This window comes from Arachis ipaensis, chromosome B7 (genome assembly GCF_059453495.1).
Source record: "Arachis ipaensis isolate K30076 ecotype BB chromosome B7, ASM5945349v1, whole genome shotgun sequence".
Classification (NCBI taxonomy): Eukaryota; Viridiplantae; Streptophyta; class Magnoliopsida; order Fabales; family Fabaceae; genus Arachis; species Arachis ipaensis.
In genome coordinates this window covers 106,265,559-106,293,021 of record NC_142442.1, presented here as the reverse complement: position 1 = coordinate 106,293,021, position 27,463 = coordinate 106,265,559, and the positions used below count along the sequence as shown (strand labels likewise).

At 35.0% G+C, this 27,463-nt stretch overlaps 1 protein-coding gene across 4 annotated transcripts in view; it reads left to right on the top strand.

Annotated features, from left to right (window-relative positions):
* LOC107609496 (RAP release 2, galactose-binding-like domain protein, putative (DUF1997)) overlaps window positions 1–23,074 on the top strand; it is a 28,572-nt gene extending 5,498 nt beyond the window's left edge. Inside the window, exons 4-8 of one of the 4 annotated variants that reach the window (XR_002350105.2) lie at window positions 3,940–3,960; window positions 4,049–4,131; window positions 4,243–4,359; window positions 18,232–18,453; window positions 22,594–23,074. Coding sequence is in view for 3 of the 4 variants with exons in the window: in XM_016311484.3 (XP_016166970.1) it covers window positions 3,940–3,960; window positions 4,049–4,131; window positions 4,243–4,359; window positions 22,594–22,665 (293 nt within the window). In the remaining variant the exon portion in view is untranslated. Of the gene's footprint in view, window positions 1–3,939; window positions 3,961–4,048; window positions 4,132–4,242; window positions 4,360–18,231; window positions 18,454–22,564 lie in introns of all 4 variants that reach the window. The other 3 variants (XM_016311484.3, XM_021105992.2, XM_016311486.3) reach the window with 3 other exon arrangements.
* Window positions 23,075–27,463: the final 4,389 nt, after the last annotated feature.

Here is a 27,463-nt window from a genome sequence, read left to right as displayed (position 1 = left end):
GGACCTATAGTCCAATTAAGAAATTCTCATTAGGAGTAGAATTTATGATAAATAGAATAGTAGTAATAGATTGAGGTAACCCTGAATTGAATAGTTTATATTTTTCTTTCTTTGGAATTTTATCAATAGAATTATCTCTCCCTCTTGATTCTTCCTCCTAATTTCCCTCTGGATGATTAATTCTTTCCCTATTCTAAATTCTCCTCTTCACATTGGTGCTTTCATGGACTAACATTTTCCATTCTCATGGTAGGTTGGTGATCTCACCTCTAATGGAACAAATTGGAAGTGTAGTTGTGTAGTTGAGTATTTTATAGCTTTTTTATCTTATGCTTAACGTTTGGGTTTGAATAATGCTGAAAAATTGAAGAATTTTCTCAATGGATTGGAAAATTATATCCATAGAGATATTATCTTTGATGATCCTCAAACTCTTTGGGATACATTTTATTTAGCAAAATTTTATGAATAATGATGGAAATATCCATTTTCAGAAGTGTAAAAGCCAACAATAAGGTAGCATTTATTTTGAGGTACTGGAACGGAAACTGAGGGACTAAAATTCAGTATCATGTTTGTTTGGCTCAGAGACTGGTACTAAAATTTCAAGAAATTTTAGTATTTCAGTAATTCCAAAAAGTGGGGACACACGGAACTGAAATATTTGAAGACGGAGACTGAAACTTTAATAACATTTTATACCTAAAATACTCCCATTTCAATTAATTAATTCCAACTTTATCCTTTGTGCAAATTAAATTAGAGCTTCATTCTTCTTTCAGTCTTTGTCTCCCACTTTACACCAAACACAATACTGAGACTTATTTCAGTCTCTATCTCTCAATCTCAGTCTCTCAGTCTCTGCCTTAGTCTCAGTCTCTTTGTGTTTGTCTCTGTTCCAAACCCTACCTAACGTCCCAACAACAGATTTAGATCTACAACAATTCATCAACAAAATTACAGGATGCATTAACAATTCCAGATCCAGAATTTCAAATTCACAACAACAACAAAGCCTTGTCTCACTAGGTGGGGTCAGCTACATGAATCAAACGACGCTATTGAGCTCTGTCATATATCATGTCTACAAAGAGATCGTTTACATGTAGATTTTTGTTTGACCACATCATGGATGGTCTTCTTAGGTCTTCTTTTGCTTTTTACCCCTTGTCCATCTTCTATTTCATCCACCTTCCTGACTGAGTGTTCTATCGGTCTTCTTCTCACATGTCCAAACCACCTGAGACGCGATTCTACCATCTTTTCCACAATGGGTGCTACTCCAACTCTCTCCCTTATATTTTCGTTTCTTATTTTATCCAATCGCGTATGACCACTCATCTATCTCAACATCTTCATCTCTACCACACTCAGTTTATGTTAGTGCTCCCCTTTGGTCGTCCAACACTCCGTACCATAAAGCATAGTCGGTCTTATAGCAGTGCGATAGAATTTACCTTTAAATTTTAAAGGCACTTTTTTGTTACATATAAAACTAGATGCATTTCACCATTTTGACCAACCTGCTTGGATCCTATGATTTACATTATGTTCAATCTCTCCATTATCCTGTATGATGCACCTAAGATACTTAAACTTTTAACTTTTCGTAGAATGTTTTTTCCAATTTTTACCTCTATATTAGGGTTTTACCTTTTCAGATCGAACTTACATTCTATATATTCCGTTTTGCTACGGCTTATGCGCAGACTATACACATCTAGAGCTTCTTTCCATAAGTCTAACTTCTTATTTAGGTCTTCCCTTGACTCTCCCATAAGAACGATATCATCGGCAAAAAGCATGCACCATGACACAGGTTCTTGGATGTGCTCTGTGAGTGCTTCCAAGACTAATGTGAAAAGGTGTGGATTTAAGGATGATCTCTAGTGTAATCTTATACCAATAGGAAATTCCTCTGTCACACCACGTTGAGTGTTCACACTAGTTGTGGTCCCATCATATATGTCTTTGATTGCACGAATATTCTTCAAATGCATCAGAAAAATATTCTTCCGGTAACAAGAACAACCGAATTGAAAAACATTCAAATTACTACAACAGAAGAGCATTCTAATACAACACTCAGAGCCTTCCATTTCAGCCACAATTCAGATTCTGAAGGTGCAGATTTAGAGAAGGAATCAACTAGAATTCCAAATCTGCAATTGGAGTTTTTGATTCAGGAACCAACTTAGCTGTATGCCGGAATGCAATCTCTGGATGCCGGCGGTCGTACCTGGAGGGGAACAAAACTGGTCGAGGAAGACAGTGATATCGACGGCGGCAGAACCACTAAGAGTAGTGGCGGTGGGCGAAGCACGACCAATAGCGGCACCGAGAATGGCACCGGCAAGAAGGAAAGCGGAGCAACGAAGACCAAACGGCTTCCATTTACCTTCATGGAGCAGCGACAGGGAAAGGCTGAGATCTCCGATTTCGTGGGTTCAGGTTCAGTCACGGACTTTCGATGGTGGCTAGGCCACCACCACTCATGGAGGCATCGTTTCCCTGGGATCGTGATGCGGCGGCGACACTAGGTTGTTGGTTCGTTCAGCGGTGGGTCGCGAGCAAGGAAGAAGTGCAAGGTGGTGACTGGAGGGAAGAAGTACTGGTGGCGCCAGTAACCGTAGCCATGCTCCAGCGGTGGTGTGGTTGGGCGGCGAGGGAGTGGCTTGTGATAAGAGAATGTTCTGGAAGGAAGTTGAGGGTGAAGCCACATTAGGGTTCTGCTTTGGAATCTTGGGCCTAACCATATTCATTTTGGGCTCAATCTCTAATGTGCAGGTCTTAGAAGATTTTGGTATACCAACTTATTTTAAGTGGACTCAGAATTTATTTTAAACAATGGGATTTTGGTAGTAATTTTGTTTTTTTAGTAGTAGAATAGAAATAAAATAGAAAATATTATTTTAAGAGTAACTATTATTTTTATTATTTGTAATAAGAATTTATATTTTAATTAGGATTTAATTTTTTCTACAACCTTGACATTAAGGGGAATGTAATGTTAGTAAAAATGGGTCTATATTCTAATTAAAATTTTTTAATTAGGAGTTGAATTTACTATAAATAGAATAGTAGTAATAGAATGAGGTAACCATGAATTGAGTAATTTGTATCTTTCTTTCTTTAGAATTCTATCAATAGAATTATCTCTCTCCCTCTTGATTCTTCTTAATTTCCCTCTGAATGAATAATTTTTTCCCTATTCTAAATTCTCCTCCTTACACAAGATGCGGTTGGATGATCTAGTGCTGAGGTAAAATATCGTGCTATTGCATTAACTTTATGTGAACTTATGTGGCTGAAGCAACTTCTTGAAGAATTCCAATTTAGAAGAAGAGTCTATCAGTCTTGTATGTTCAGGTCTGTGTATTGCCTATAATCCAGCCTTTTCTGAGAGGACTAAACACATCAAGGTTGACTACTATTTTACTAGAGACAAATGATTCTATTTGGAGATATCACCACAAGTTTTGTTAGTTCAAATGACCAATTGGTAGATATTTTAACTATGGCTTTAAGAGGCCTCAGAGTAAGTTACTTATATAACAAACTTGGTATTATGGTCTATAATTCTATATCCTCAAGCTTGAGAAGGAGTGTTGAAAGTCAACATGCAGTTGGTAGTTAGAACTTTAGCATTTATGATAGATATCTCTATATATACCTTGTTTTGGATGAAATGAAAGCAATGAGTTTTTTCTCCTATTTTTCTCCACAATAACATAGCAAGGTAGAATGGGTTCTCTCTCTTGTGAAGCTTTTGGCTTGTAGGTACTGTTGTCCGTCTGTTTGCAAACTAAAACATAGAATGACTTTCAAATACTTACCATAAAAGCTGATCCTTGTTCTGCTTATTACTGCTTTTTGATGAAGTTTACTAGCTGTCTCCATTGTAATATGCAAACACTATGATTATAAACTCTTGTGCAGTTGTGCCCTTAATGAGGAAAGGTTAAAAAAAAAATCTGCACAAAGTCATACTATTCGGTTTATGCTACTTTCTGGAATGCCTTTTCAATACTTTAAGATGGTAATGCAGCTTTAATGGTGAACCGGATATCATGTGACAGTGATTCTGACATGTCATTGGTGCATAAACTCACATCAGATACTTTAATTGAGGTACTAGTGATTTTCTACCACTAACTTGCATTTTTCTATTCCCCGCTTCCCACGTCTCCCCCACATATATTAGTTAAAATTTTGTTCAGATTTTTTTTTTGTGGAACCCAGGTAAGCATTGAAATTCCTTTCGCCTTCCGAGTAATACCAAAGCAAGCGATTGAGTCTGCTGGAACTCAGGTCCTTGAACAAATACTTAGGATTATGCTTCCCCGGTTTATGTCACAGGTTTGTTTTAATCTTAATTTTATTTTCTCCTAAAGAAAATATTGAGACTTTAAGAATTTAAATGAAAAGAGAGGCCCCCTGCTTGGCATGTCGGCCACGTGGGGGTTAATAATGAATTTTCTTGCATCTAACCCCTTATTAAGAGGGTTTATAATTTGACGGAGAGAGAAGGGGGCTGCAAGACCTTATTAAGAGAGGTTGAGTGTGCCTATAAGTACCCCTTTATTTTCTGGGCATAGAAAGTATTTATTAAAAAGCATAAGTAGGAATTTCCAAATTTTAATTATTTGGATTTGATATTATAATATCACTTCAATACAAGGTGAATCAAGTTTTATTATGTATAATGTCCCAAATGAATATGAAGGTGACTTTATTATCCGTTGTATTTTAGCACATTGCTTCAAATTATGCTTTTGTTCTTAATGAAAATATCATCGAAACACATTAAAAGCCACATAAATCATCTAACTGAGTGTTTCAGAAGTTGCTGATGAAAAAGAAAAAATGCTAGGATAGTTTGAGATCATATCTCGAAACACATCAAAAGGATGAGTGGGATTTTAGGACGCATCGGTGCCATGCTGTTTTGTTTGGAACTTTGACAAAAGAGCCATGCTTCTCATGAAGCTTTTAAGAGATGATTTCAAACATGATCTCAAGAAAAAAGTATGAGGCCTTTAGGCTTTAATTTTGGCCATTTCTGCTTGTGCATGCAACCTAAATTTTCCGAAATAGTGTTACTTTGTACTTATTAATGGTTGGTGCCTGTTTTGGGCAAAAAATATAAAAGCAATGATAATATTCTTTTGGTCCTTTTAAATACCCAGTCCTGCCCCTATGGACAAAAGAATAATGACAAAAGAAAAGTGAGAGTAAAAAAAAAGCCAGGATTGAAGTTTTGGGGGCATAAACTTTAGACCCTAGCTCTCATTCTGTAACAACTGGTATCATAGGTAAGAAATAAAGCAATGCAAAAGTAACAGAAAAATGGAGAAAATGGAGTGTACCAGAGAGGTTTCACCATTATCCAATTGATGGATTGAAAGCTGTATGAAAATAGAAATGGAAGGAAAAAGTGGTGATAGGATTTCAAGAACCATCCTCATTCCTAAGGTTCCGAGTCTAATTCTCAAGGTCTGACCTCTCTGCTCCTGCAATGTCTCCTAAAGGAATTTCAGATCCCCTCCACACTCGCATTGCCAGATGGCAAGGTGGTTACATTAGCTGGCTCAGTCTCCGTCATTCTTCTCTGCCTCACTTTTTTCCTCACATAGCTAAATGGCAAGGGTGGGATTTTTCCTGTCCAATTATTGCGTCTTCAACTCTATCATTCGAATCTTCCTTTTGCTTTCCTGTGATTACTGTTCTAATATTACTGCTGACATGTGCATGAAATATGTCTTTCCTAGAGTGGTACATTGAGGTTGAATGATACTTCTGGTTTAAATTTTCTTGCATAATTCACTTTGTTAGAGTCCCATAGTTGTAGTATGTGGTTGAATTAGTTATGATTTTCTGGCTGTGTATGCTCTATAGATGATATTTTGTGTCATCACAAGAATGTGGTTTAATTAACTATGATATTCTGGTTCATATGCTGCTCTAAAGATGATATTGTGTCATCCTAAGGAATTCACATTCATGGAAATAACTCATCTATGGTATAAAAGTTGAAAAAGAATTCAACAGATAATTCTAAAGTACTAGCTCCCTTTGTTATGGGATTGTAGCGGTCGTGGGGGCTAATTGAGTTGCACAAGATTCTGAGTTATTTATCTAAGTACTTGTGTTGCTCTAATGAATCTGAAAATATGTGATAATTGTTATTTTGGTTTGTGCTGTGTTAAACATTACTATTCTGAATCTGAATTCCTTATTTTCTTTATGAACAATGTTGGCACTTTTTCTTAGATTTTAATCTTAGGTGACAAGTAGCATTTCATTGCATCATAGAGCAATATGTTGTCTTTATTGAATTATTTTTTTATTAGCTTATGCTTGTTAAACTATGAATATGTGAGATTTGAAAGATTCTTTGTATTTGAAAAGCTGATTTGTAATGACCTTCTGTCAAAATTCTTAAAAGAAAGATTGTGTTTTGACTTCTTTGAAAATACCAACTTAGGTTTAGGAAGAGCTTTAAAATGCAATAAAGGTTGGGGGAAAAAAGAGTTCATGGAGGCGGTGCTTTTAATGCGTTGCTTGTATACTTGTAATTATGTACTTGTGGGCAAGTTGAAAACGAATTTGACAATATCATTTTGTGTTGTATTCTAAACTAATATGATATAGAGCACTAATGGTTTATGAGCTCAGTTTTCTAGAAAACAATTTCATTTATGTAGTGATTTTTTAAGAACTGAAATGGATCTGGAATAGGTTGCATGTTTTTTAGTTGAAGTGTTTGAATATAATATTCTATCAAATGTACATGAAATCATTTTTTTTTATAGAGAAATTACAGAAATAGAAATAATTAGAAAATAGGAAAGAAGGAAAAAATATTAGTTTAAAATAAAGAAAAGATTTCTAATCATAAAATTCCTAAAATTAAGCTAAACCAAAAAAAAAAAAAAAGAACATAAAATATTCATGAAAGGAATTAGGAATCTGATTTTGATTTGATCTAGTCAACGCTCCCCCTAAAGCTGGATTGAAGATATCATTCATTGACAGCTTGCTTATTACGCTATCAAAAGTTTTCTTGGGTAATCCTTTAATTAGAACATCTGCTAATTGTTTCGTGGTCGGAACATTCGAGATGTAAATCTGTCCTCTCTCAATTTTTTTCCTGATAAAATGCTTGTCAACTTCAACATGTTTAGTGCCATCATGTAGCATTGGATTATAAGAAATAGAAATTGCAGATTTGTTGTCACAATACAACCTCATTGGTGGAGAAATGGGAACTTAGTTCTTGTAGGATTTTTTCTACCCATAATGCTTCACATATTTCATGAGCCACTGCTCTAAACTCAGCTTCTGTACTACTTCGTGCCATAACGCTCTGTTTTTTACTCCTCCAACTAACCAGGATTCTGCCAACAAAAGTACAATACTCAGATGTTGACCTTCTATCCATGACATTCCCAACCCAATCCGTATCTGTATAGGCTTCTACTTGAAGATGTCCATGTTTTTTGTAGAGTAACCCTTTTTCAGGTGACCCTTTCAAGTACCTTGGATTCAAAAGACAATATCCATGTGTTCTTGACCAGGTGAATGCATAAACTGGCTTACCATGCTCACACCAAAGACTATATGCGGGTGTGTATAGGATAAATAGATTAGCCTCCCTGCCAACCGCTGATATCTCCTTTTGTCCATTACATTTTCTGGTTCAGCTGGCTTCAATTTTAGGATAGACTCTAAGTGTTTCAGTAGCTTTACAACCAAGTAAATCCGTCTCTTTTAAAAGATCTAGGATGTAATTTCCTTGGTTCATAAAAATGCCTTTCTTATACCTTGCAAATTCAATTCCAATAAGGTATTTTAATGGGCCAAGTTTTTTGATTTCAAATGCTTTGGCAAGCTTCTTCAAATTTTTTAGCTCCAAAAAATTATCACCTGTCAGAATAACGTCATCTACATATACAATTAGGATGACAGTTTTATTAGCTGCTGAATGTTTATAGAAAAGTATATGGTCAGCTTGGTTTTGAATATAACCAAGTCCCTTCACCATCATTTCAAATCGTTCAAACCAAGCTCTTGGGGATTGTTTCAATCCATAGAGAGATTTTTTTAATTTGTACACTTTATTCCTCCCTAGTTTAGCCTCAAATCCAGGTGGAAGTTTCATGAACACCTCTTCCTCTACCTCCCCATTCAGGAAAGCATTTTTTACAGCCAATTGTAATTCGCAGCAAGAGATAAGAGAATCCACACAGAGCTGAGTTTAGTAACTGGAGCAAAAGTCTCTCGATAGTCTACTTCATAGGTTTGTGTAAATCCCGTAGCTACTAACTTAGCCTTATACCTCTCTATGCTTCCATCAGCGTTGCACTTGATGGTGAAAACCCACCTGCAGCCAACCAATTTTGTATTCTGTGGCAGATCTACAATCTCCCAAGTTTCATTCTTTTTAAGTGCATGCCACTCTTCCATCATTGCTAATTTCCAATTGGGATCATCTAGTGCTTCTTCTATGTTTCTAGGCTCAAACAGATTTGTAATTTTAAAAGTAAAAGTTTGATATTTTTTAGAAAGATTTTGGTACGAGACGTAATTGAAAATAGGATGGTTGATGTTGGTTTTGAGTATCTTTTTGGTGCAAGTTCTGGTTTCTTTCCTAAGGGCTATTGGCAAGTTATTATTAGAAGTGACAATTTCAGATTTACCTGAAAGTTCCTGAAGTACTACAGTTGGGCTGTCTTTCGAGTTTTCAGATTGGGTTGGTATAGAGATGATGGGCTGGTCTCTAATCTTCTTGGGATATTTCCGAACATAACACCGAAGCTCCTTTGTGATTGTGGTATTTCTTTTCCTGTTTGGATTCGAACTAATTCTGGCACAATTTCAGAATTGGTTTCCAAATCTTGTTTTGCAATTGTTTCAGAATTTACTTGATTAGTAAAAGTTGTATCCTCAATATGTAAGATAGGAGTGGGTAAAGGTTCATGCAAAAAATTTTCTTCACTTAGACTCTCTCCCTGAAGAGAATTTTTATGAAAAAAGGTTATGTTCCAAAAAAGTTACATCCATGCTTACATGAAATTTCTTGGTGTGTGGATTGAAACATTTATAACTTTTTTGACTTGGGGAATAGCCAATAAAAATGCATTTTTCTGTCTTTGGATCAAGTTTACTTCGATATGAAGGTGTGTGCAAAAACACAGTGCAACCAAATACTTTTAAAGGTGAGTCAGAATGCAACTTACATACTGAAAATTTTTTTTTGTAAGTATCCAATGGTGTGCAGTAATTTAATACATGTGTGGGCATTTGATTTATGAGATAGGTTGCTGTTAGGAGAGCATCTCCCCATAAATACTTTGGAACATTACCCTCAAACATAATGGCACGTGCTACTTCAAGAAGATGTTTATTCTTTCTTTCAGCAATGCTGTTTTGTTGGGGTGTATTGGAGCTTGTAGATTCATGTTGAATACCTTTCTTTTGAAGAAATTCACCAAGATTTTTATTAAAATATTCAGTGCCATTATCACTTAATATTGAAATTTTTGTGTCATTGTGTTTCTACCATTGTTGAAAAATACTGAAAAATTTTAGAAAAATCTCGAATTTTTCATGCATGAGATAGATCCAACATAGTCGTGTGTAGTCATTGATAAAAGTTACAAACCATTTTTTTTCAAATTGAGTTGTTATTTTCGATGGATCCCATACATTACTATGAATCAAGTGGAAATGTTTGAATGCATGATAAGGTTGAGAGTAATAAGGAACTCTATGACTCTTTGAACGAATACAACTTTTACATTTAAGTAAGAAAGAATCGATATTCTTAAACAAACTTGGAAACAAATGCTTGAGATATGAAAAATTAGGGTGTCTTAGTCTATTGTGCCAGAGCATTCTTTGGTCCTTTATAGGCATAAAACTTATACCACTAAATCCTTGAACTACTTTATCCTTCGAAATATCCTCAAAATGATAAAGCCCATCCATTATTAGTGCTGCCAATCATCTTCCCCGAGGTCCGATCTTGAAAAATACCATGAGTGTCGAAGAATGTCACAACGCAATTGGAATCCTTGCAGATTTTACTAATAGAGAGAAGATTACAAGAAAGCTTTGGTACATGTAGGACACTTCTTAGGTCAATATTTTTGGACAATTTAATTGTACCTTTTCCAGCAATAAATGAAAAACTACCATCAGCAATTCAAATTTTCTCATTTTCAAAGTAAGGAGAATAAGTTTTAAATAAAGGGGAGAGACTGGTTATATGATCAGATGCACCTGAATCGACAATCCATGGTGCATTCAAGTTTGAGGTGCAGTTAAGGGACATAGGAATATATCTCCTTGACACTATCCTTTGGCAGTGGTATAGTAAATGTAGTTACTACTGATATCCTCCTCCATTGAGTTCACCAGCCATGTTATCACTATGGAATTTTCGGTATCCCACACATTATATAGTGGGTCAGTGAGATATCTAATATTCCCTCTTCCATGTATACACATTTGAACTGATTGAGACCACCTCAGGTAGTTTGACCCATTGAGTCGAAATGTGGTGATCTGAACTGAATGGGAGTCGCCACTAACTAGTACCCGTTGCTCATATTTTAAATCTGATGGAGTAGGAGTGGTGTTCTCCTTCTGTTCAGGATTAATGACTGAGGAATAGTCAGCCATAGCTATAAATCAGAGACACAGTACAGAGATCCTGCTCTAATACCAAGTTGAAGTGTTTGAATATAATATTCTGTCAAATGTACAGGAAACATCCTCTTTATAGAAGAATTACAGAAATAGAAATAATTAGAAAATAGAAAAGAAGGAAAAAATACTAGTCTAAAATAAAGAAAAAATTTCTAATCATAAAATTTCTAAAAAATTAAGCTAAACTAAAAGAAAAAGATTTATAACTAATTCTATTTACATAAAAGATTTATGAAAGAAATTAGAAATCTGATTTTGATTTGATCTAGTCAACTTTTTTATTTTAGAAATATATACTTGTCGTAACTCTCGAAAAAGTAATTTAAATTATCGTGAAGTCACTTATCATAGCAAAGCGTGATAACTTTGGGATTAAGTTTTATTTGCGTGGCTTATGTTGTCCCAAACAATGAAACACGGAAACAATGGTGGGCGTCGGTCTGTTGCTAGGCACTGGTCAGTGCATCAATGGGCAGAAGACTTGCCCAGACAGAAGAATTGACAGATAAATACTGCCTTGTCAGTGAACAAAAAGGATGTGGTACCCTTGGAACACTAGATGGGCTAATTCTAATGATTTTGTTTTGCCATGTTAAAGTCTTAAGAAAAAGGAATGATTAAACTTATCATTGCTAGTCATCTAGTCTTTCTTTATATTGAAGCATAAAGCATAGCACAACGGTAACACAATCCTAGCCCGTTACAGCAAACACATATATGTTCATTTAATAGCGTTAAATACTTCCCAAAAGTTGTATTCAAGCTCCATGGTAGCAACCACAAAGAAGAAATACAAGGAATTGCATTTTTCAGTACCTATTACACTAATATTAAAGAATCAGTGAAGAGGAATTTGGAAGAGAACTTTTGAAAGAAAAGCAATAAGAGTGGAAAATACCTAACCAATATTCAGCCTAACCCTCTACTCTCTTACGTCCATACAAGTATCCCCTTTCTGCTCTAACGGTTTTACGCCCTCACATGCAATCCTTACATTCCTCACACACCTAGTGCTTAACTCAACAATTAGTTAGAGACCCCCTCAGCTATCTTTGCTTTAGTCATATTTCTAACTCTGCTCGAAATACCTAAGGACCTGTTCCTTTTGTGAACTTTAACTCCATTAGGACCTTTGTCCCTAACCAATACCCCTTCCTGAACTACCACCTTGTCCTCAAGGTAGAAGTCTGGAAAGTTGAACATGATGATTTTCTCTAACTCTTTGAGCTCTCAAAATTTGCCATGTAGGCCACCTAATCAGCATGTCAAGTCTTCAAACTGTCCCTGAGAGTTCTAATGCACTGCCAAGACCTCAGATGGTTGCAGTTTCAATTCCAAATCTATTGTCAATTCGAGTGGCAATGGTTTGCTTGTTACATTTTCTGCCATGCATTTCTTGAGTAAAGATACATGGAATACAGGATGCACAGTTGAATTTGGAGGAAGTTTGAGCCTAAATACAACTGTCCGAATCTTCTCAAGCACTTCATATGGACCATAATACCTTGGGTTTAATTTCTGATTAACCTTATTGGCAAAGGATTTTAGCCTATATGGCTGCAACTTCAAGTAAACCATGTTTCCTTCCTCAAATTGACTTCCCTCCTTTTCTTGTTGGCCAGCGATTTCATGCAATTTTGGGCCTTTTGCAATTGCCACTTAAGCTTGTGTAACATAGCACCCGATTCATTCACCAACCGATTTACCTCTACTAATGCTGAGGGAAGTCTGTCCCCATTGAGGAGTGTGGGAGGATTTCTTCCATAGAGGAGTTTGAAAGATGCAGTGTTGGCTGCGGGTTTGCAAGTAATGTTGAACCGGAGCTCTGCCCAACTCAACCATTTTGGCCACTGCTTTGGTATAGTACCAACAAACATCAAAGGTATGTTTCCAAGCATCTATTAATTACTTCCTTTTGACTGTCTGATTGAGGGTGGTAAGCTCAGATAAATTTGAGCTTAGTGCTAGCTTCTTTGAACACCTCAGACCAGAATGTACACAAAAACAACTATTCCCGATTAGTGACAATGATAGTGGGAAAAGCATTGCAATTTTTGTATCTCCTTTAACAAATAGTGTTGCTACGTCTGGAGTAGAGAAGGGATGAGAGAAACCAATAAAATGCCTGTACTTGGTGAACTTATCCACCATCACTATAATGGTGTCCATACCACAAGCCTTTCACAATCTCTTAGGCTGCGTTTGTTTATAAGCACAGGACATTAAGACATGGATATAGAGACACAATCGTGTTTGGCAGATGAGACATGAACAGAGACATTATGTCATAAAACATTGAATTAGTATATTTTGTGTCTTTTTTATTGGTAGGACAGAGACACTGAATGGAGACACGACTTATTTTTTCTTTTATTATCACCATCAAATTTTCATAATTATATTTTTTATTATTTTAATTTTTATTCTAAATTTTATGTAAAGAAAAAAATGAAGATAAATTAGACTTTTTATGATTTGTTTTATCTTATATTTAGTTCATCACCAAACAAAATACAAAAACACTAATTGTTGTGTTTCTGTCCTTTGTGTCTTGTAATCATTGTCTTGTTTTGTCATGTTCTTAAAACCAAACACAGCCCTAATGAACGCATCTGCCCGCACCCGAGAGGGTGTTGATAGCGGATGTAACAACCCTGCAGGCGAAAGAGTCTCTCGTACTTATTCCGGTTGCAAACATCACCCCGTTGAATGTAGTTATGGATACTACGCTTTATCCCTTTCCACCAAAGCAAAGCGAACACCTTGTTATGATTTCTAAATAATTCTGAATGATCCCCTAAAGCTCTATCATGAAATTCTTGTAAAATAAGAGTTATCTCTGGTGAATCCTTCGGTACCACTATGCCATTCTTATAATACAACCATCTCTTTGTCACATCGAAGACTTGAGAAGCAGTTTCTCTTGTCAATAGTGCTTATTGAATTTTTCCCAGCTTTTCGTCTTGCTTAACCCTAGTTTCAAGGCCTAGACAGACATGAAATATATTGCAGAAATTGCGGAAAAATTCAATTTGCATTAGAGTGCGTCAGCCACCCAATTCTCAGTTCCTGCCTTGTGTTTTCTCTCAACATCATAGCCTACCACCCACTTATACTCTTTCTCCCTCATTAGCTTTTGATCACAAAAAAAATTGAGCCTCTTTTGATCCATGTGCAAAGTAAACTTTCTGCCCAGCAAGTAATGCCTCCACTTTTGGACAACCAACACTATTGCCATAAGTTCTCTTTCGTGCACTGGTTTTTGTTGGGATCTGAGAGTATGTGGCTCAAGTACTGCTTGCCCTCCTGAATTAGTACAACCCCTTACTCTCTTTGCCAGATTTCTCAAAACAAGGGTCAAGAAGAATCAAAAGTGTTGTTAAAGCTCTTTTGAAACTATCAAATGCCGATTGGGCCTCCACATTCCACCGGAACTTATTCTTTGAGTAGTTGTGTTAAGATGATATTGCAGAATACAAAGGTGAATTTCCACAAGGGCTTCGGCACCTTATTCATTGGTGCTTTAAAAGTTGATGGTGCATTTTCTAACCCAAAAAGCATAACTAAGAGCTCATAATGCCCTTCATGAATACAAATGCTGTCTTCTCAATGTCCATTTTTCCTCATACAAGTCTGATGGTACCCCGACTTTAGGTCCAGCTCCGAAAAGCCCCCCTAATTTCATCTAACAAGTCTGCTGTGATTGGTATAGGAAAATTTTCAAGAATTGTTATTTTGTTTATAGCTCGGTAATCTACCCAAAAACGCCACCCTCCTTTTACCTGACTAATATGACAGGGCTTGAACAGGGACTGGTGTTGTCCCGAATAATTCCTGCACCTAACATTTGCTCAATGATCTCATTCTTTTGAGAAAACGGGTACCGATAGGACCTAACAGGAGGCATGGATGCTCTTTCCTTGAGATTTATCGCATGGTCTTGCTCCCTCCTTGGTGGCTTTTAGGAGGTTGAATTCTTCAAATGAGTTGTTGCCTTTCTCTAGCTATCCATTCTCCAAGTAAGGCTTAGCTGAGGTAACCATGTACCCCTCTCCATTATTCCATAAGGTCTTGAGTGTGGTCGTCCAAGAAATTTTAGACGTGTAAAGTGTAGGGTCTTTTATAATTTTTCTAAGAATTCCTTTTTCTCCCCAAACAATGCTCATCTTATGGAAGTTGGCCCCAATGTCCTCCAAGCTCTCAATCGAATCCTTTATCGAGATTAAATCAACATCCCCAACTCAAGCCAAAAGGTGTGTTGAATATCGACTTCTTGAATATCTAAAATGAGCCCTTTTGATAAATTTAAGGGATTTAATAAAGACAAAGCATTAAAGTTCCAACAGAAGGATTGGGGGAGGGGAAAAAGGGAGGAAGAAGAATAAGAAAGGACACCACAAAAATGAAAGGGTATAGAGAAATAGTGGAAGCAGTAGGATGAAACAAAAAGGGCAGATGAAAACCTTAATAAAAAAACTGAATTATTAAAGAAGAGAATAGATTTTTCTATTAGACCTCTAAAATACTTACTTGTTCTTAGTAACTTAGGTCACTGGAAGAGATTCTCTACTAGTCTTTCAAAGAATTTGTCCTTGGCAACCTATATTAGAGGGATGAAGTTGAAGAAACCACCACGCAGAATCACCTTAGGTTGGATTCTTCAATCTTCTTCCTGCAACAAGCGAAACAAATCACTCACCTCATTTAATCACACAATAAAAATGTGCATAAAATAACTAAAAAATTTATTCATTAAAAATTACGTAAATTGTCTCACAAAAAGTTTTTAAATAGACTCCTAACAAACTAGCTAAAAGATAAGAATTTAAATTAGATTTGTTCTTATTGGATTAGATCAGATTTGATTTAAATTTAAAATTTTTAAAAATATTATTAAGCAAATCAAATTTTCTAATAAACCCTAACATCAAAGCAAACTAAAATATAGACTAAATAATTTCAAAAATTAATAATAATTTATGCCTTTCATTGAATTAGTATTGTTGAATTTTTTGTTGTCCTAATTTAGCCCAATAGACTTTATCCTTTCTCCTTTGATTAGAATTTGTTGCAATTCCTCATGTATGAGTGCTATCAAGTTTCCAAAGCTCTCCTTGAGCTTCTTTGCACGTGCTCTAATGATGGGGCTCTTCGAAAGTGTGAAATTTTCATTCTATCATTTTGTCTTAAAATGCTCCAATTGTCTTCCCGAACATGTATTATTCTCTCTTTTCCTAAAAAGATTCGTTCTATAATTTGTCTCCATATCAAAAGAAGAGAGATAAGAAACATTGAAAGTAGTGGAGACATTATATTCACCTGGTAGATCAATTTTGTAGGTCTTATCATTGATCTTCTCAAGCACTTGGGATGAGTTATCTCCTCTTGCATCAAGTTTAGACTTCCTTTGAGTAGAAAATCTCTCTTTTCTTAAATAAACCCAACTCCAATCTCCTGGTTCGAAGACTATATGTTTTTTACCCGTATTTACCCTTTAAGTCGTGGCTTTGTTCTTCCTCTCAATCAGGTCACGAGTTATTGCATGTATTGCTTTAACCTTTCTAGCCTTGCTTGCTCCATCTAAACTAACAAGATTACTCAAAAATAAAGGCATTAAATCCAAAACAGTTAGAGGATCAAAACCATAGACAAGTTCAAAGGGCAAAAAATCAGTGGAAGAATGAATTGTCCCATTAAAAGTAAACTCAATAAAAGGTTAACAGTCTTCCAGGTTTTCAAATTTTTACCGACAACAACACACAATAACGTACCCAATGTCCTATTTACTACTTCAGTTTGACCATTAATCTGAGGATGACAAGTAGTGGAGTATAATAATTTTGTTTCCAACTTACCTCGCAACTCTTTTCGAAAGTGACTTCAGAATTTTACATCACGATCAAAAACAATAGTTTGGGGGAATATCATGTAAACACACAATCTCTCTAAAGAACAGATCAGCAATGTTTGTTGCATAATCAATTTTATGACATGCAATAAAATGAGCCATTTTACTAAACCATTCTACAACAACATAAATACTATCTCGACCTCTCCTAGTTCTAGGAAAACCAAGACCAAAGTCCATATAATTTCAACCTATGGATGCATAGGAACGGATAAAAAAGTATACAAAGCATGTGGTAATGACTTAGATTTAGCTTGTTTACATGCAACACATTTAGAACAAAATTTTTTAACATCTCTACACATGTTTGGCCAATAAAAATGCTCAGATAAAACATCCAAAGTCTTATACACATCAAAATGATGCATTAAACCCCCACTATATGATTCTAGAACAAGTAACTCCCTAATCGAACAAGTACGTACACAAATCCTATTACCTCAAAAAAGGAAACCATCATGCTCACATGCAGCACATATAGAGGCAAAATCAAAATCAATTGCATATAATTCCTTCATACACTCAAAATCTAACAACTTAGAAGTAATAGTAGCGATTAAGAAATACCTCCTAGATAATGCATCAACAACCACATTCTTTTCATCTTGCTAATAGGCAATTACATATGGAAAGTATTAAAAAAATTCTATCCATTTAGCATGGCGTTTGTTTAGCTTTCCTTGGCCTTTCAAGTGTTTTAGGGATTCATGGTCATTGTGCACCCAAAATTCCTTAGGTAGCAAGTAAAATTGCTATAATTCTAAAGCTCTCACCAAGGTGTATAACTCCTTATCTTAAGTTGAGTAGTTGAGGCGAGCTCCATTCAATTTCTCACTGAAATAGGCGATTGCTCGCTTTTCCTTGTATCAAAACAGCACCTATTATCAATCTTAGAAGCGTCACATTCGATTTCAAAAGTCTTAGACAAATCGGGAAAAATGAGAATGAGAGCAGAACACAACAAATCTTTCAAAGTGTTAAAAGCAAGTTCTTGTTCTCGATCCCATTTAAAGTTTACATGTTTCTTGATGATTTCAGTTAAAGGTGTAGCAATAGTGAAAATTGTTTTAACAAACAAGGCCATGAAAACTTCTAATGTCAAAGACACTTTGAGGTGTGGGCCATTCTTTAATAGTCTTCACCTTCTTGTCATCTACCTTAATCCCCTCAAAACTTATCACGAAATCCAGGAACACTACTATACTCAAACAAAATGAGCACTTCTGGAGATTAGCATACAATTTTCTCATTCTAAATACCTCTAAAATAGACTGAACATTCAAAATATGATCATTCAAGACATTTACTGTAAATAAGGATATCATCAAAATAAACAACTACAAATTTTCTTAAAAATGATCTCAAAACGTGATCCATTAATCTCAAGAATGTAAGGTGTATTAGTCAATCCAATGGCATAACTAACCACTCATACAATTCATATTTAGTTTTAAAAGTTATTTTTCATTTATCACCAGGTTTCATTCTTATTTGATGATAATCACTCCTTAAATCTATTTTAATAAAAATAACAAAACCATGCAATTCATCAAGCATATCAACTCTAGGAATAGGATGACGATACTTTACCGTAATTTTGTTTACAGCTTTGCAGTCAACACGCATTCTCTATGAGCCATCCTTCTTGGGCACTAAAAGTACTGGAATAGCACAAGGGCTCATGCTTTTTCTCACAAAACCCTTAGCCAAGAGGTCCTCGACTTGTTACAGCTTTTTTGTCTTCTCAGGATTGGTCTGGTAAGATGGTTGGTTTGGAATGCTTGTGCTAGGGACAAAGTCAACTTGATGTTCAATGTCTCGTAAAGGAGGTAAACCTGGTGGCATATCCTCTGAAAAGACATCTCAAAATTTTTCAATAGTGACTCTCTAGATCTCACTAACACCAATGCTTTTTTCCCTAAACTAGCACTCTTCAGATCCCTCTCTTTTGCATAAAAACACATCTTGTTTTCATTCTTACTCTCTTTTAAATCCATGGACTTTTCTCTCTTACCACTCTCTTTCACTCAGACCTTGACTCTTTTTCTCAGTTTTTTATTCTCTCAGAACCTTCTTTTTACACTCTTGTTTTTCAATTCTCTCGTCGTAAAAACTTTCGTGGATTCGTGCATGCTCAATTGCTCCAAGTACACTTTTTTAAGAGATAAATGTGCAAGAGTAATATTCTTCCCAACGTATGTAAAGGAATATCGATTTGTGAAACAATCATGAAACACCCTCCTATCAAACTGCTATGGACACTCTAGGAGTAGATGACAAGCTTATACGAGTACCACATTACATAGTACTTCATCACTATATCTCCCAATAGAGAACTGTATATGGGCTTGCTTCACAATCTTCAGTTTGCCAACATCACTTAGCAACTCCAGTTTGTAAGGGTTAAGGTATTTGGTGCATTTCAATCTCAATTTTTCAACCATGGTAGAGCCAGCAACGTTTGTATAACTTCCAACATCAATTATCATGAGTTCAACCTTGCTTCCTAACATAATTTTCGTGTGAAAGATGTTCTCACGCTATTTTAGACAATCGTCCTTGGCTTCGACATTTAAGATTTTCCTAGGTACAAGGGCCTTGCCGCTAACAGCATACTCAACGACATCATCATTTGTAGCATCCGCCAAATATGGTCTGTCCTCACTTATCTGAGTTAACAGTTTTGGAGAAAAAATCATTTACTATGATGATCATTGTCCTTTTATTTGGACACTCAGAAGCATAATGACCTATTCTGAAGCACTTAAAGCAAGTAATTTCAATTTGCTGTGAGGGAGGTTTAGATGTAGAATTAGGTGAGTTCATCTTGTGTTGGTCTGTAGGCTTCTCCTTTGATTCAGTAGTTTTGGAGCCATTTTTCTCCCCGAAATTAGCACATCTAGAATCCCACCTTGAAGTAGGGTTGGAAGAATTTCGCAGCTCCTTCGCTCTTTGTTGTTTTTCCACCTTTATAGCTAGATTCACCAAGTCTTTCATTTGCACAAATGGGTGACGTTCAACGGTATTTGCAATGTCTTAGTTTAACCTATTTAAGAAACGTGCCATAGTAGCTATGGATTCCTCCTCGATATTTGCCTTGATTAGCAGCATTTCCATCTCTTTATGATATTTATCTACGGACTTAGATCCTTGGTATAACCATTGGAGCCGATGATGTATCTCCCTATAGGAGTAAAAAGGTACGAACCGCTGTCGCATAACCTTCTTCATCTTTTTTCAAGATTGAATTTGTGGTTTTTCAATCCGTCTTCTATTTTTTTTCTTGCTCCTCCACTAGACAAGGGCATAATCTGAGAATTCTACAGCTGCGAGTCTCACCTTTTTCACCTCAGAGTAGTTATGACACTGAAATATGAGCTCCACCTTCCGTTCTCACTCCAGGTAAGCCTCAAGGTCACTTCTGCCTTTAAATTCTAGGATGCGCATTTTGATAGCATTGATGTTACTATCAACATCTTTCCGTTGTCAATGACGCTGAAATCTGGACGAAGCCTCCTTCTCAGACTCCTCAAAATAATTATGAATAGATTTTTGGGATTGCGCTCTTCGAGTAGGGGATGAAGAATTAATTCTTGAATCCATGTCATCAAGATGTTGAACCCTTTCGAGTATGGCAGTGATTGCGTTGAATCGGAAAGTAAGTTTTGAATCTTGAATCTCTTCCTCTTCATCCATCACATATTGGGTTGGTTTTGTTGCCATTGAAGAACCTATGAAAGAAAAAAACCTCACAGAACTCTTCTCACGTGTATCATTTGGATTAGAACACTCGTGTTTACACTCAATTTCTGGCTTTTATCCTCATTTGATCTTACCGCTCTTGTCTTTTTCCTTTCTTGAATTGTATTAACAAGTTGCACTTAAGAAAATAAGAAATTGAGGCACCAAACTAAGATAATCTGAATGATAGATACTTTCAATTTGACACGAAGACAACTAAAGTATGTGACAAAGGAAAGAAAACAATGAGTGACACTAAGGTGATTCAAATTAGAAAATTTGAATTTTAATTTAAACCCAAAGTAATTCTGGAAAAGCTAAAGGCAAATGTGAAAAATTTATGATTTTTTTTGTAGAATCTTGAAAAAAAAGATTGAAAACTGTATAATTGATCTTTTTTTTCAACTTTTTTTGGGCGACGTTTTTTTTTGTAGACTATAGTAATTGCAGAAACAAAATTTAAATAATAATTTTGGTTTTTTTTCTCTAAAGTAAATCTACAAAAATTGAAGAGAAAAATAGAGACTAAACAAGAACCTTAGAACGTGTAGATAAATAAGAATTTACCTATGACCTGTAACTGATACCAGATGATAAATTTAAGGAGTTTAATAAAGACAAAGCATTAAAGTCCTAAGGGAAGGATTGGAAGGGAGAAGGAAGAAGAATAAGAAAGGACAGCACGGGAACGAAAGGGTGTAGAAAAGTAGTGGAAGCAGTAGGATGAAACAAAATTGGCAGATGAAAACCTTAATGAAAAAATCTGAAGAATTAAAGAGGAGGATAGATTTTCCTACTAGACCTCTAAGATACATGTTCTTAGCAATTCAGGTCACTGGAAGAGATTCCCTATTAGACCTTCAAAGAACTTGTCCTTGACAACCTAGATCAGAAGGCTGAAGTTGAAGAAACTACCACGCAGAGTCACCTTAGGTTGAATTTTTCAATCTTCTTCATGCAACAAGCGTAGCAAATCACTCACTTCACTTAGGGTTTGTTTAGACGCCATTTTTGGTAAAAGTGATTTTATATTTGGATATTTCATGTAAAAAGATCTTTTTATCTATCAATTATGTTTGGGTAAAATAAGATAAAAGTACTTTTTTATTCATTTATTTTTTAAAAAACATCTTTTTTTTAAGGAAAAAGATCTCTTAAAAAAAGATGTAAATTTTAACTTTTCAAAAAAATGATTTTTTTCTAGTGCTTTTAGTTTTATTATTAGAAATTTGCCAAATACGGTAAAAAATAAAAAAAAAGGATCTTTTTTCATTGGAAAAGATATTTTTTTATCGATTTAATGGCGCCCAAACAAGCACTTAATCACACAATATAAAAACGTGCATAAAGCAATTGAAAATTTTATTCATCAAAAAGTGTAAATTGTGTCACAAAAAGTGTTTAAATAGATTCCTAACAAATTAGCTAAAAAATAAGATAAGATAATTTAAATCAAATTTGATCTTATTAGAATAGATCAGATTTGATTTAAATTTAAAATTCTTAAAAATATTATTAAGTAAATCAAATCTTCTAATAAACCTTAATAACAAAGCAAATTAAAATATAGGTCTAATAATTTTGAAAATTAATAATAATTTATGCCTTTCACTGAATTTGAAAAGTATTATTGGGCCTCTTGCTGTCCTGACTTAGCCAAATGGACTTTGTCTTTTCTCTCTTGGTTAAAACTTGCTTAATTCCTCATGTATGAGTGTTGTCAAGTTTTCAAAGCTCTCCTTGAACTTCTTTGCTCGTGCTCTAGTGATGGGACCATTCCGAAGTGTGACGTTTCCATTCTGCCGTTAAGCCTTTTGAGTGAAACCTGAAGAGATTTCATGGTGAGCTCTACCCCGTCATCATACTTTTGCTCGCTGCCATCTCCTTTGAAGAATTATTCCTTTGAATATTCCACTTCATCCTATTTGTTAACATCCAACTTAGCCAATTTTTGTACAAATTGTTCAAAGTTGCTGTTACTCGCCTGAATGGCAGCATTACCTGTCATCACCAAATAGTTGTGTAGATTGAGTTGCGGAGACATATTTGAGGTGCATTTCCGGGTTAAAAAGAAAACAAAAGTGTTCACAGATTCTGCTTAGAGTTTATGGTTCAATATTGAAGTATGTTTGCGTATAATTTCTTTCTTATTACCCCAATAATTTTTATGACACATCTTATTCATTTTTCTTATTTTAGATTATTTTTTGTCAAATTCCTGTGAGCAGTTAGTGAAGGATTATCATGCGTGGGCTTCTGGCGATACCTCAAGGGAGCCACTTGGTACTGGTGAAATATGAAATCTCGTCAATAGCGATTGCAGCTGGTGCTGGAAGTAAATTCTAGTGGTTAACTGGTTATAGTTTAAACAAAATCCGATTGTAGCATATGCATGCAAGTTGGTTTGTTATTTCACTATATTTTTATGATACCTTTTCGACGTAATAGTAGGAGTGTGGAAATCAGCAAAATTAGAGCTACTCAGTCAGTCACTACAACATAGTGGTAATTGCAAGCGTTATGGCAATGTAACTTTTGTGCATGCGTTATACTATAGTAAGTAGCAGGTTGGGGGAAGAAAATGCAGCAGAGCTTGTTTAAGGGTTGGGGAATGTGTTCTATCATAAGTCTCTCACAAAATGCTGCTATTTTCTTCTTTTATGACTTGCAGACATTTTTTTGGGTAATAAAAAATGATTCTTTTGTTTCTTTTTTTTTTTTTCTTCTCCTGTCAAGATAATAGAAAATGAGTTTACTAATGAGATTTCAGTTAAATATTGAACATTATATTGCCTCTTTACTTTACTAGTACATATCCTGTAATATCTCAGTTGTTTTGGATCATATTTATTATTTGATAATTAATTAGTTAAATTTATATTAATTTAAAATTTAAACTCAAAAAAACTAAGATAATGTACTTAAAAAATTAACATATCTAATTTAAAATTTGAAAATATGGCAACACTAATTTTAGTATTGATATAGTCATAATTTTATATTTATTGGATCTAAATAATCTTTGACTATATGAAAAGATGAGAAAATTATATTGTCTGAATTCAGTTCAAAATCAAATTTAAATTTAATTAGGTAGATAAATTCGTTACAAATTTATAATAGAAAATTAGTGTAATCAATTAGTCTAACATACTATTAGTATTCTATAAATATCTCAAACTATAGTTATTCAATAGATATTTCCAATAGATATTTAAACTTAGTTTTAAGGCAAACTCAATTTTCTATAAATTTGTATCTAATAGATATTTCCAAATATCAAACATAGAAAATTTTGTAGAGATTGTAAAGTGACGATTTAGATTGAAGATTTTATCTAATTGCGAGTTAGATTTTTCTAATACAATCTGCACATATCTAAGTCATTTGAGTATTTTCTTTTTCATTCCATTCCCATTTTTTACACAAAAATGTTAAGTGACCTATCTCCTCTATGGTCTGTCGTCTCTATAGGTTGTCATTTTGATAAACCTCAATTTTGTAGTTTATCTTGTGCTTAATTTGGGGGATTTTATTAATTTATCTCACATTTATTCAATGAAATAGCATGGTTTTGTAATTCTCCCTGAATTTGTGCTTAAGAGTGAAAACATGCTTTCTAGGCCTTAAATTTGCCAATTTTAATTCACCTTAATTCCATTCGATGCCTTGATATGTTTGTTGAGTGATTTCAGATTCATAAGGCAAGTATTGGATGGAAGAAGTGAAGAGAAAAGCATGCAAAGTGGAGAATTAATGAAGAAATGAGCATTTGGAGAATTGAAGGCCACGCGCACGCGTCACCCACGCGTACGCGTGAGAAGGACATTTGCAAAGCCACGCGCACGCGTCGTCCACGCGCACGCGTGACGAGCGGCATGTGACTCACTTAAAGTGAATTCGCTGGGGGTGATTTCTGACCTTTTCAGGCCCAAATCCAACTCATTTCTGAGGTTATTTCATGCAGAATTGAAGAATGGACAAAGGGGATAGCAATTAGATTAGGTTAGGAAGCATGTAGGTTAGTTTTCTAGAGAGAGAATCTCCCTCTTCTCTCTAGAATTAGGGTTCTTAGGTTAATTTTCATCTTAGATCTAGGTTTAAATTTTTGTTTTCATCTTGTTTCTTTTACATTTTCATGTTCTAGTAGTTTAATTCCCTAGTTTCTTCTTGTTAATTTTTCTCTTTATGCCTCTTTTTATGTGTATGATCTATTGTTGGATTTGGCTTTCATTTAATGCATTTTGATGTTTGATGTTCTTTTATTGTTGATTTGAGTTGTCATTGTTATTTTCTTACAATTGGTAGTTGTAGAATTTATATTTCTTGCAATTTATTATGCTTTCCTTTTATGCCTTCCAAGTGTTTGATAAAATGCTTGGTTGGATGTTAGAATAGATTTTTGAGCATTCTTGGCTTGGAAAGAGAAATTAGGCAATATTGAGTCATTAATACCCAACTTATGTTGGTGATCTAGAGTTGTTAGTTAATATTGTTTCCATTGACGCTAGTGTTTTGCTAATTCAATTAGTAAGTTGACTAGGACTTTTGGATTGAGATTAACTAGTCTTATTTGACTTTCTATTGTACCTTCTTCCAATGTTGGAGATGATGAAATAGGATAAGCTCTTGTTAATTATTGTTATGATTAGTGACTAGGATAGAAAGCCTATATTCTCAATCCTTGCCATGAATGTCTGTCTTTATTAATTGCTTTCTTTAATTGTTTGCTTTATTATCTAGCCATTTAATTTCTTGCACTTTTACCGACCCACCCATTGGATACCGTAACCAATAATACGTATACCTCACTGCAATTCCTTGAGAAGACGACCCGGGACTAATACTCTCGGTTACTTTTATTGGGTTGGACTTGTGACAACCAAAACTTTTAAACTTTGATTGAGTATTATTTGTTGGTTGGGAACTATACTATCAACGGAATTATTTGTGTGAAATTCCTAACCGACGAAAATACTACATCAAGTTTTTGGCGCCGTTGTCGGGGAATTGCAATGTGTGCTTGTTATTGGTTATTGTGTATATGTGAATATTGTGAATATGTTTGCTTTTTTGCTTCTTTGTTAGTTTTTGCTAGTTTTAGGCTTTGGTTTTCTTTGTTTCTTGTTAGTTTTTGTTTTCATTTCCTCTAGCTACTATGAATTCTCACTCCTTTGGCTATGAGTTTGGTTCAAACTATGTTGTAGGGAATGGAAGCTACAATGACAACATGCATCAAGGATAGAGCAATCAAAGATGGGAGGAGCCTCAAGCATTTGATCAACCTTCATGGCAACAACCTCCCCCAATGTACTACGATCAAGAGCCATACCATGATTCATACCAATCTAATGTTTGTGGTAACCCTCATTGTAATTGTCAACCACAACCACCACATACATATGACCCCTAACTGACATATCCATCATATTCTCTGTAAGCAGACTCCGCCTTACAGGTATGACATTCCTAGCCATGTATGAATTGATATCCTCTGCAAGTGACCCCAGGCTATCAGTTGCAGGTGCAGCTCTCAATAGCTGTGTATCACTGGAAAGCGTTCTGTGGTCGTACCACTATCTATATTTGACTACCTTCACCACGCAGTAGATGAACATACAATAGATGATTATACCATAAGATTCAACTCTTTATGCTCATTCTAATTTACCTCTTTTCTCTTTGCCTCTTTGTGCTGCTCTTGTTTCTCTTCTTAACTTTTGTATATATAACTTATGTCAATTTCGGTATGAATAGTTAGCCTGTCCCAAACATAGGTTCATTATGTCTATGCTAAACTAATACGACTTTTCATGTAATACCTAACCCTAGCTGCAATTCAAATACTAACTATATTGGTCCTAGAACACTTCACTAATCACCATTTATCTTTACCATTAAGACTTTACCGACTTTCTCTTTGATTTTTATCTTTTCTTCAACATTTTATCTTTCTTTTATCTTTATCTCACTAATATGTTATCACCACTCTCTAAGTAATTTATGAAGATAATTATGAGATTCTGAGCTTAAAGTTGTCTTCTAAAGGCTTTTACGAAAAATTGCCTTTTGCTATTATATTATTATTTTAATAATATTTTAATCCAATTTTTCGAAAATTATAGTTTGACCCTGCAAATTTTATAAAAAGTATATTTTGACCCCCTTAACTTTTGATATTTATACTTTAACCCATTAAACTTTGGTATTTATACCCTCTAACACAAAAATATTTGCACTTTGGCCCCTCCCAAGATAAAAGGTGATTCTTCGTTGTTCTTCATCAAACTCAAAGTGTTCTTCTTGTTCTTCATAAATTCTTCAGATTCTTACCTGTTTTTCAATCTTTTCGGTAACCGGTTTTTACCGCCACCAAAACCCCTTAATTTCCACTTAATTTCAACACAATTTCGATCTTAATTTGAGGGTTAGGATTTTGGTTTTTCTAGCTTCCAAGAACATGAAATTCATAGCTTGATTTTTATCAAATTTTCACCAAAATTTCATCATGAATCTCTCATATAAGCAATAAATTTCAAGCATAACCAAACCATATCATAATCACAAAAAATCAAGATAAATTTTACCAAACCCTACCTTGATTTTTAGCTTCTTATTCGGCTATGCTTCAAGGTGTTCCTAGAGGACTTTTTCCTCCTAAATCACATCAAAAACAACTTTAAACCCTCAAAACCCTAACTGACCAAACCTTCACTCACCAGTTACAATGAGATTTCTCACCTTAATCGTGCTGAAATTTGACGTTTCTTGGCCCTCAAGTTAAGCTAAGCATGATACCTATGGATGAATATCAAGAAAACACACGTTTATGCATGTGTTCTTGAAACCGAATTCAAAGGGAAGGAGAATAGCCATCTCACCTTATTTCTAGTCTCGATAAGTCACATGGTTCTGAAAAGAAAGAAGAGAGGATCATTTTGACGAGATTAGAGTTTTGATTTGGGTTTTAGTTCAGAGAAAATCAAGCATTGAAGATCAACAACCAAGAATTTTTCTCGCTTTTGTCTCTAAGTTTTTGGCCACAAAGAGGAAATGAAACAGCCTTGGAGGTGTTGGGGTTGAAGGGAGAGCCGTGAT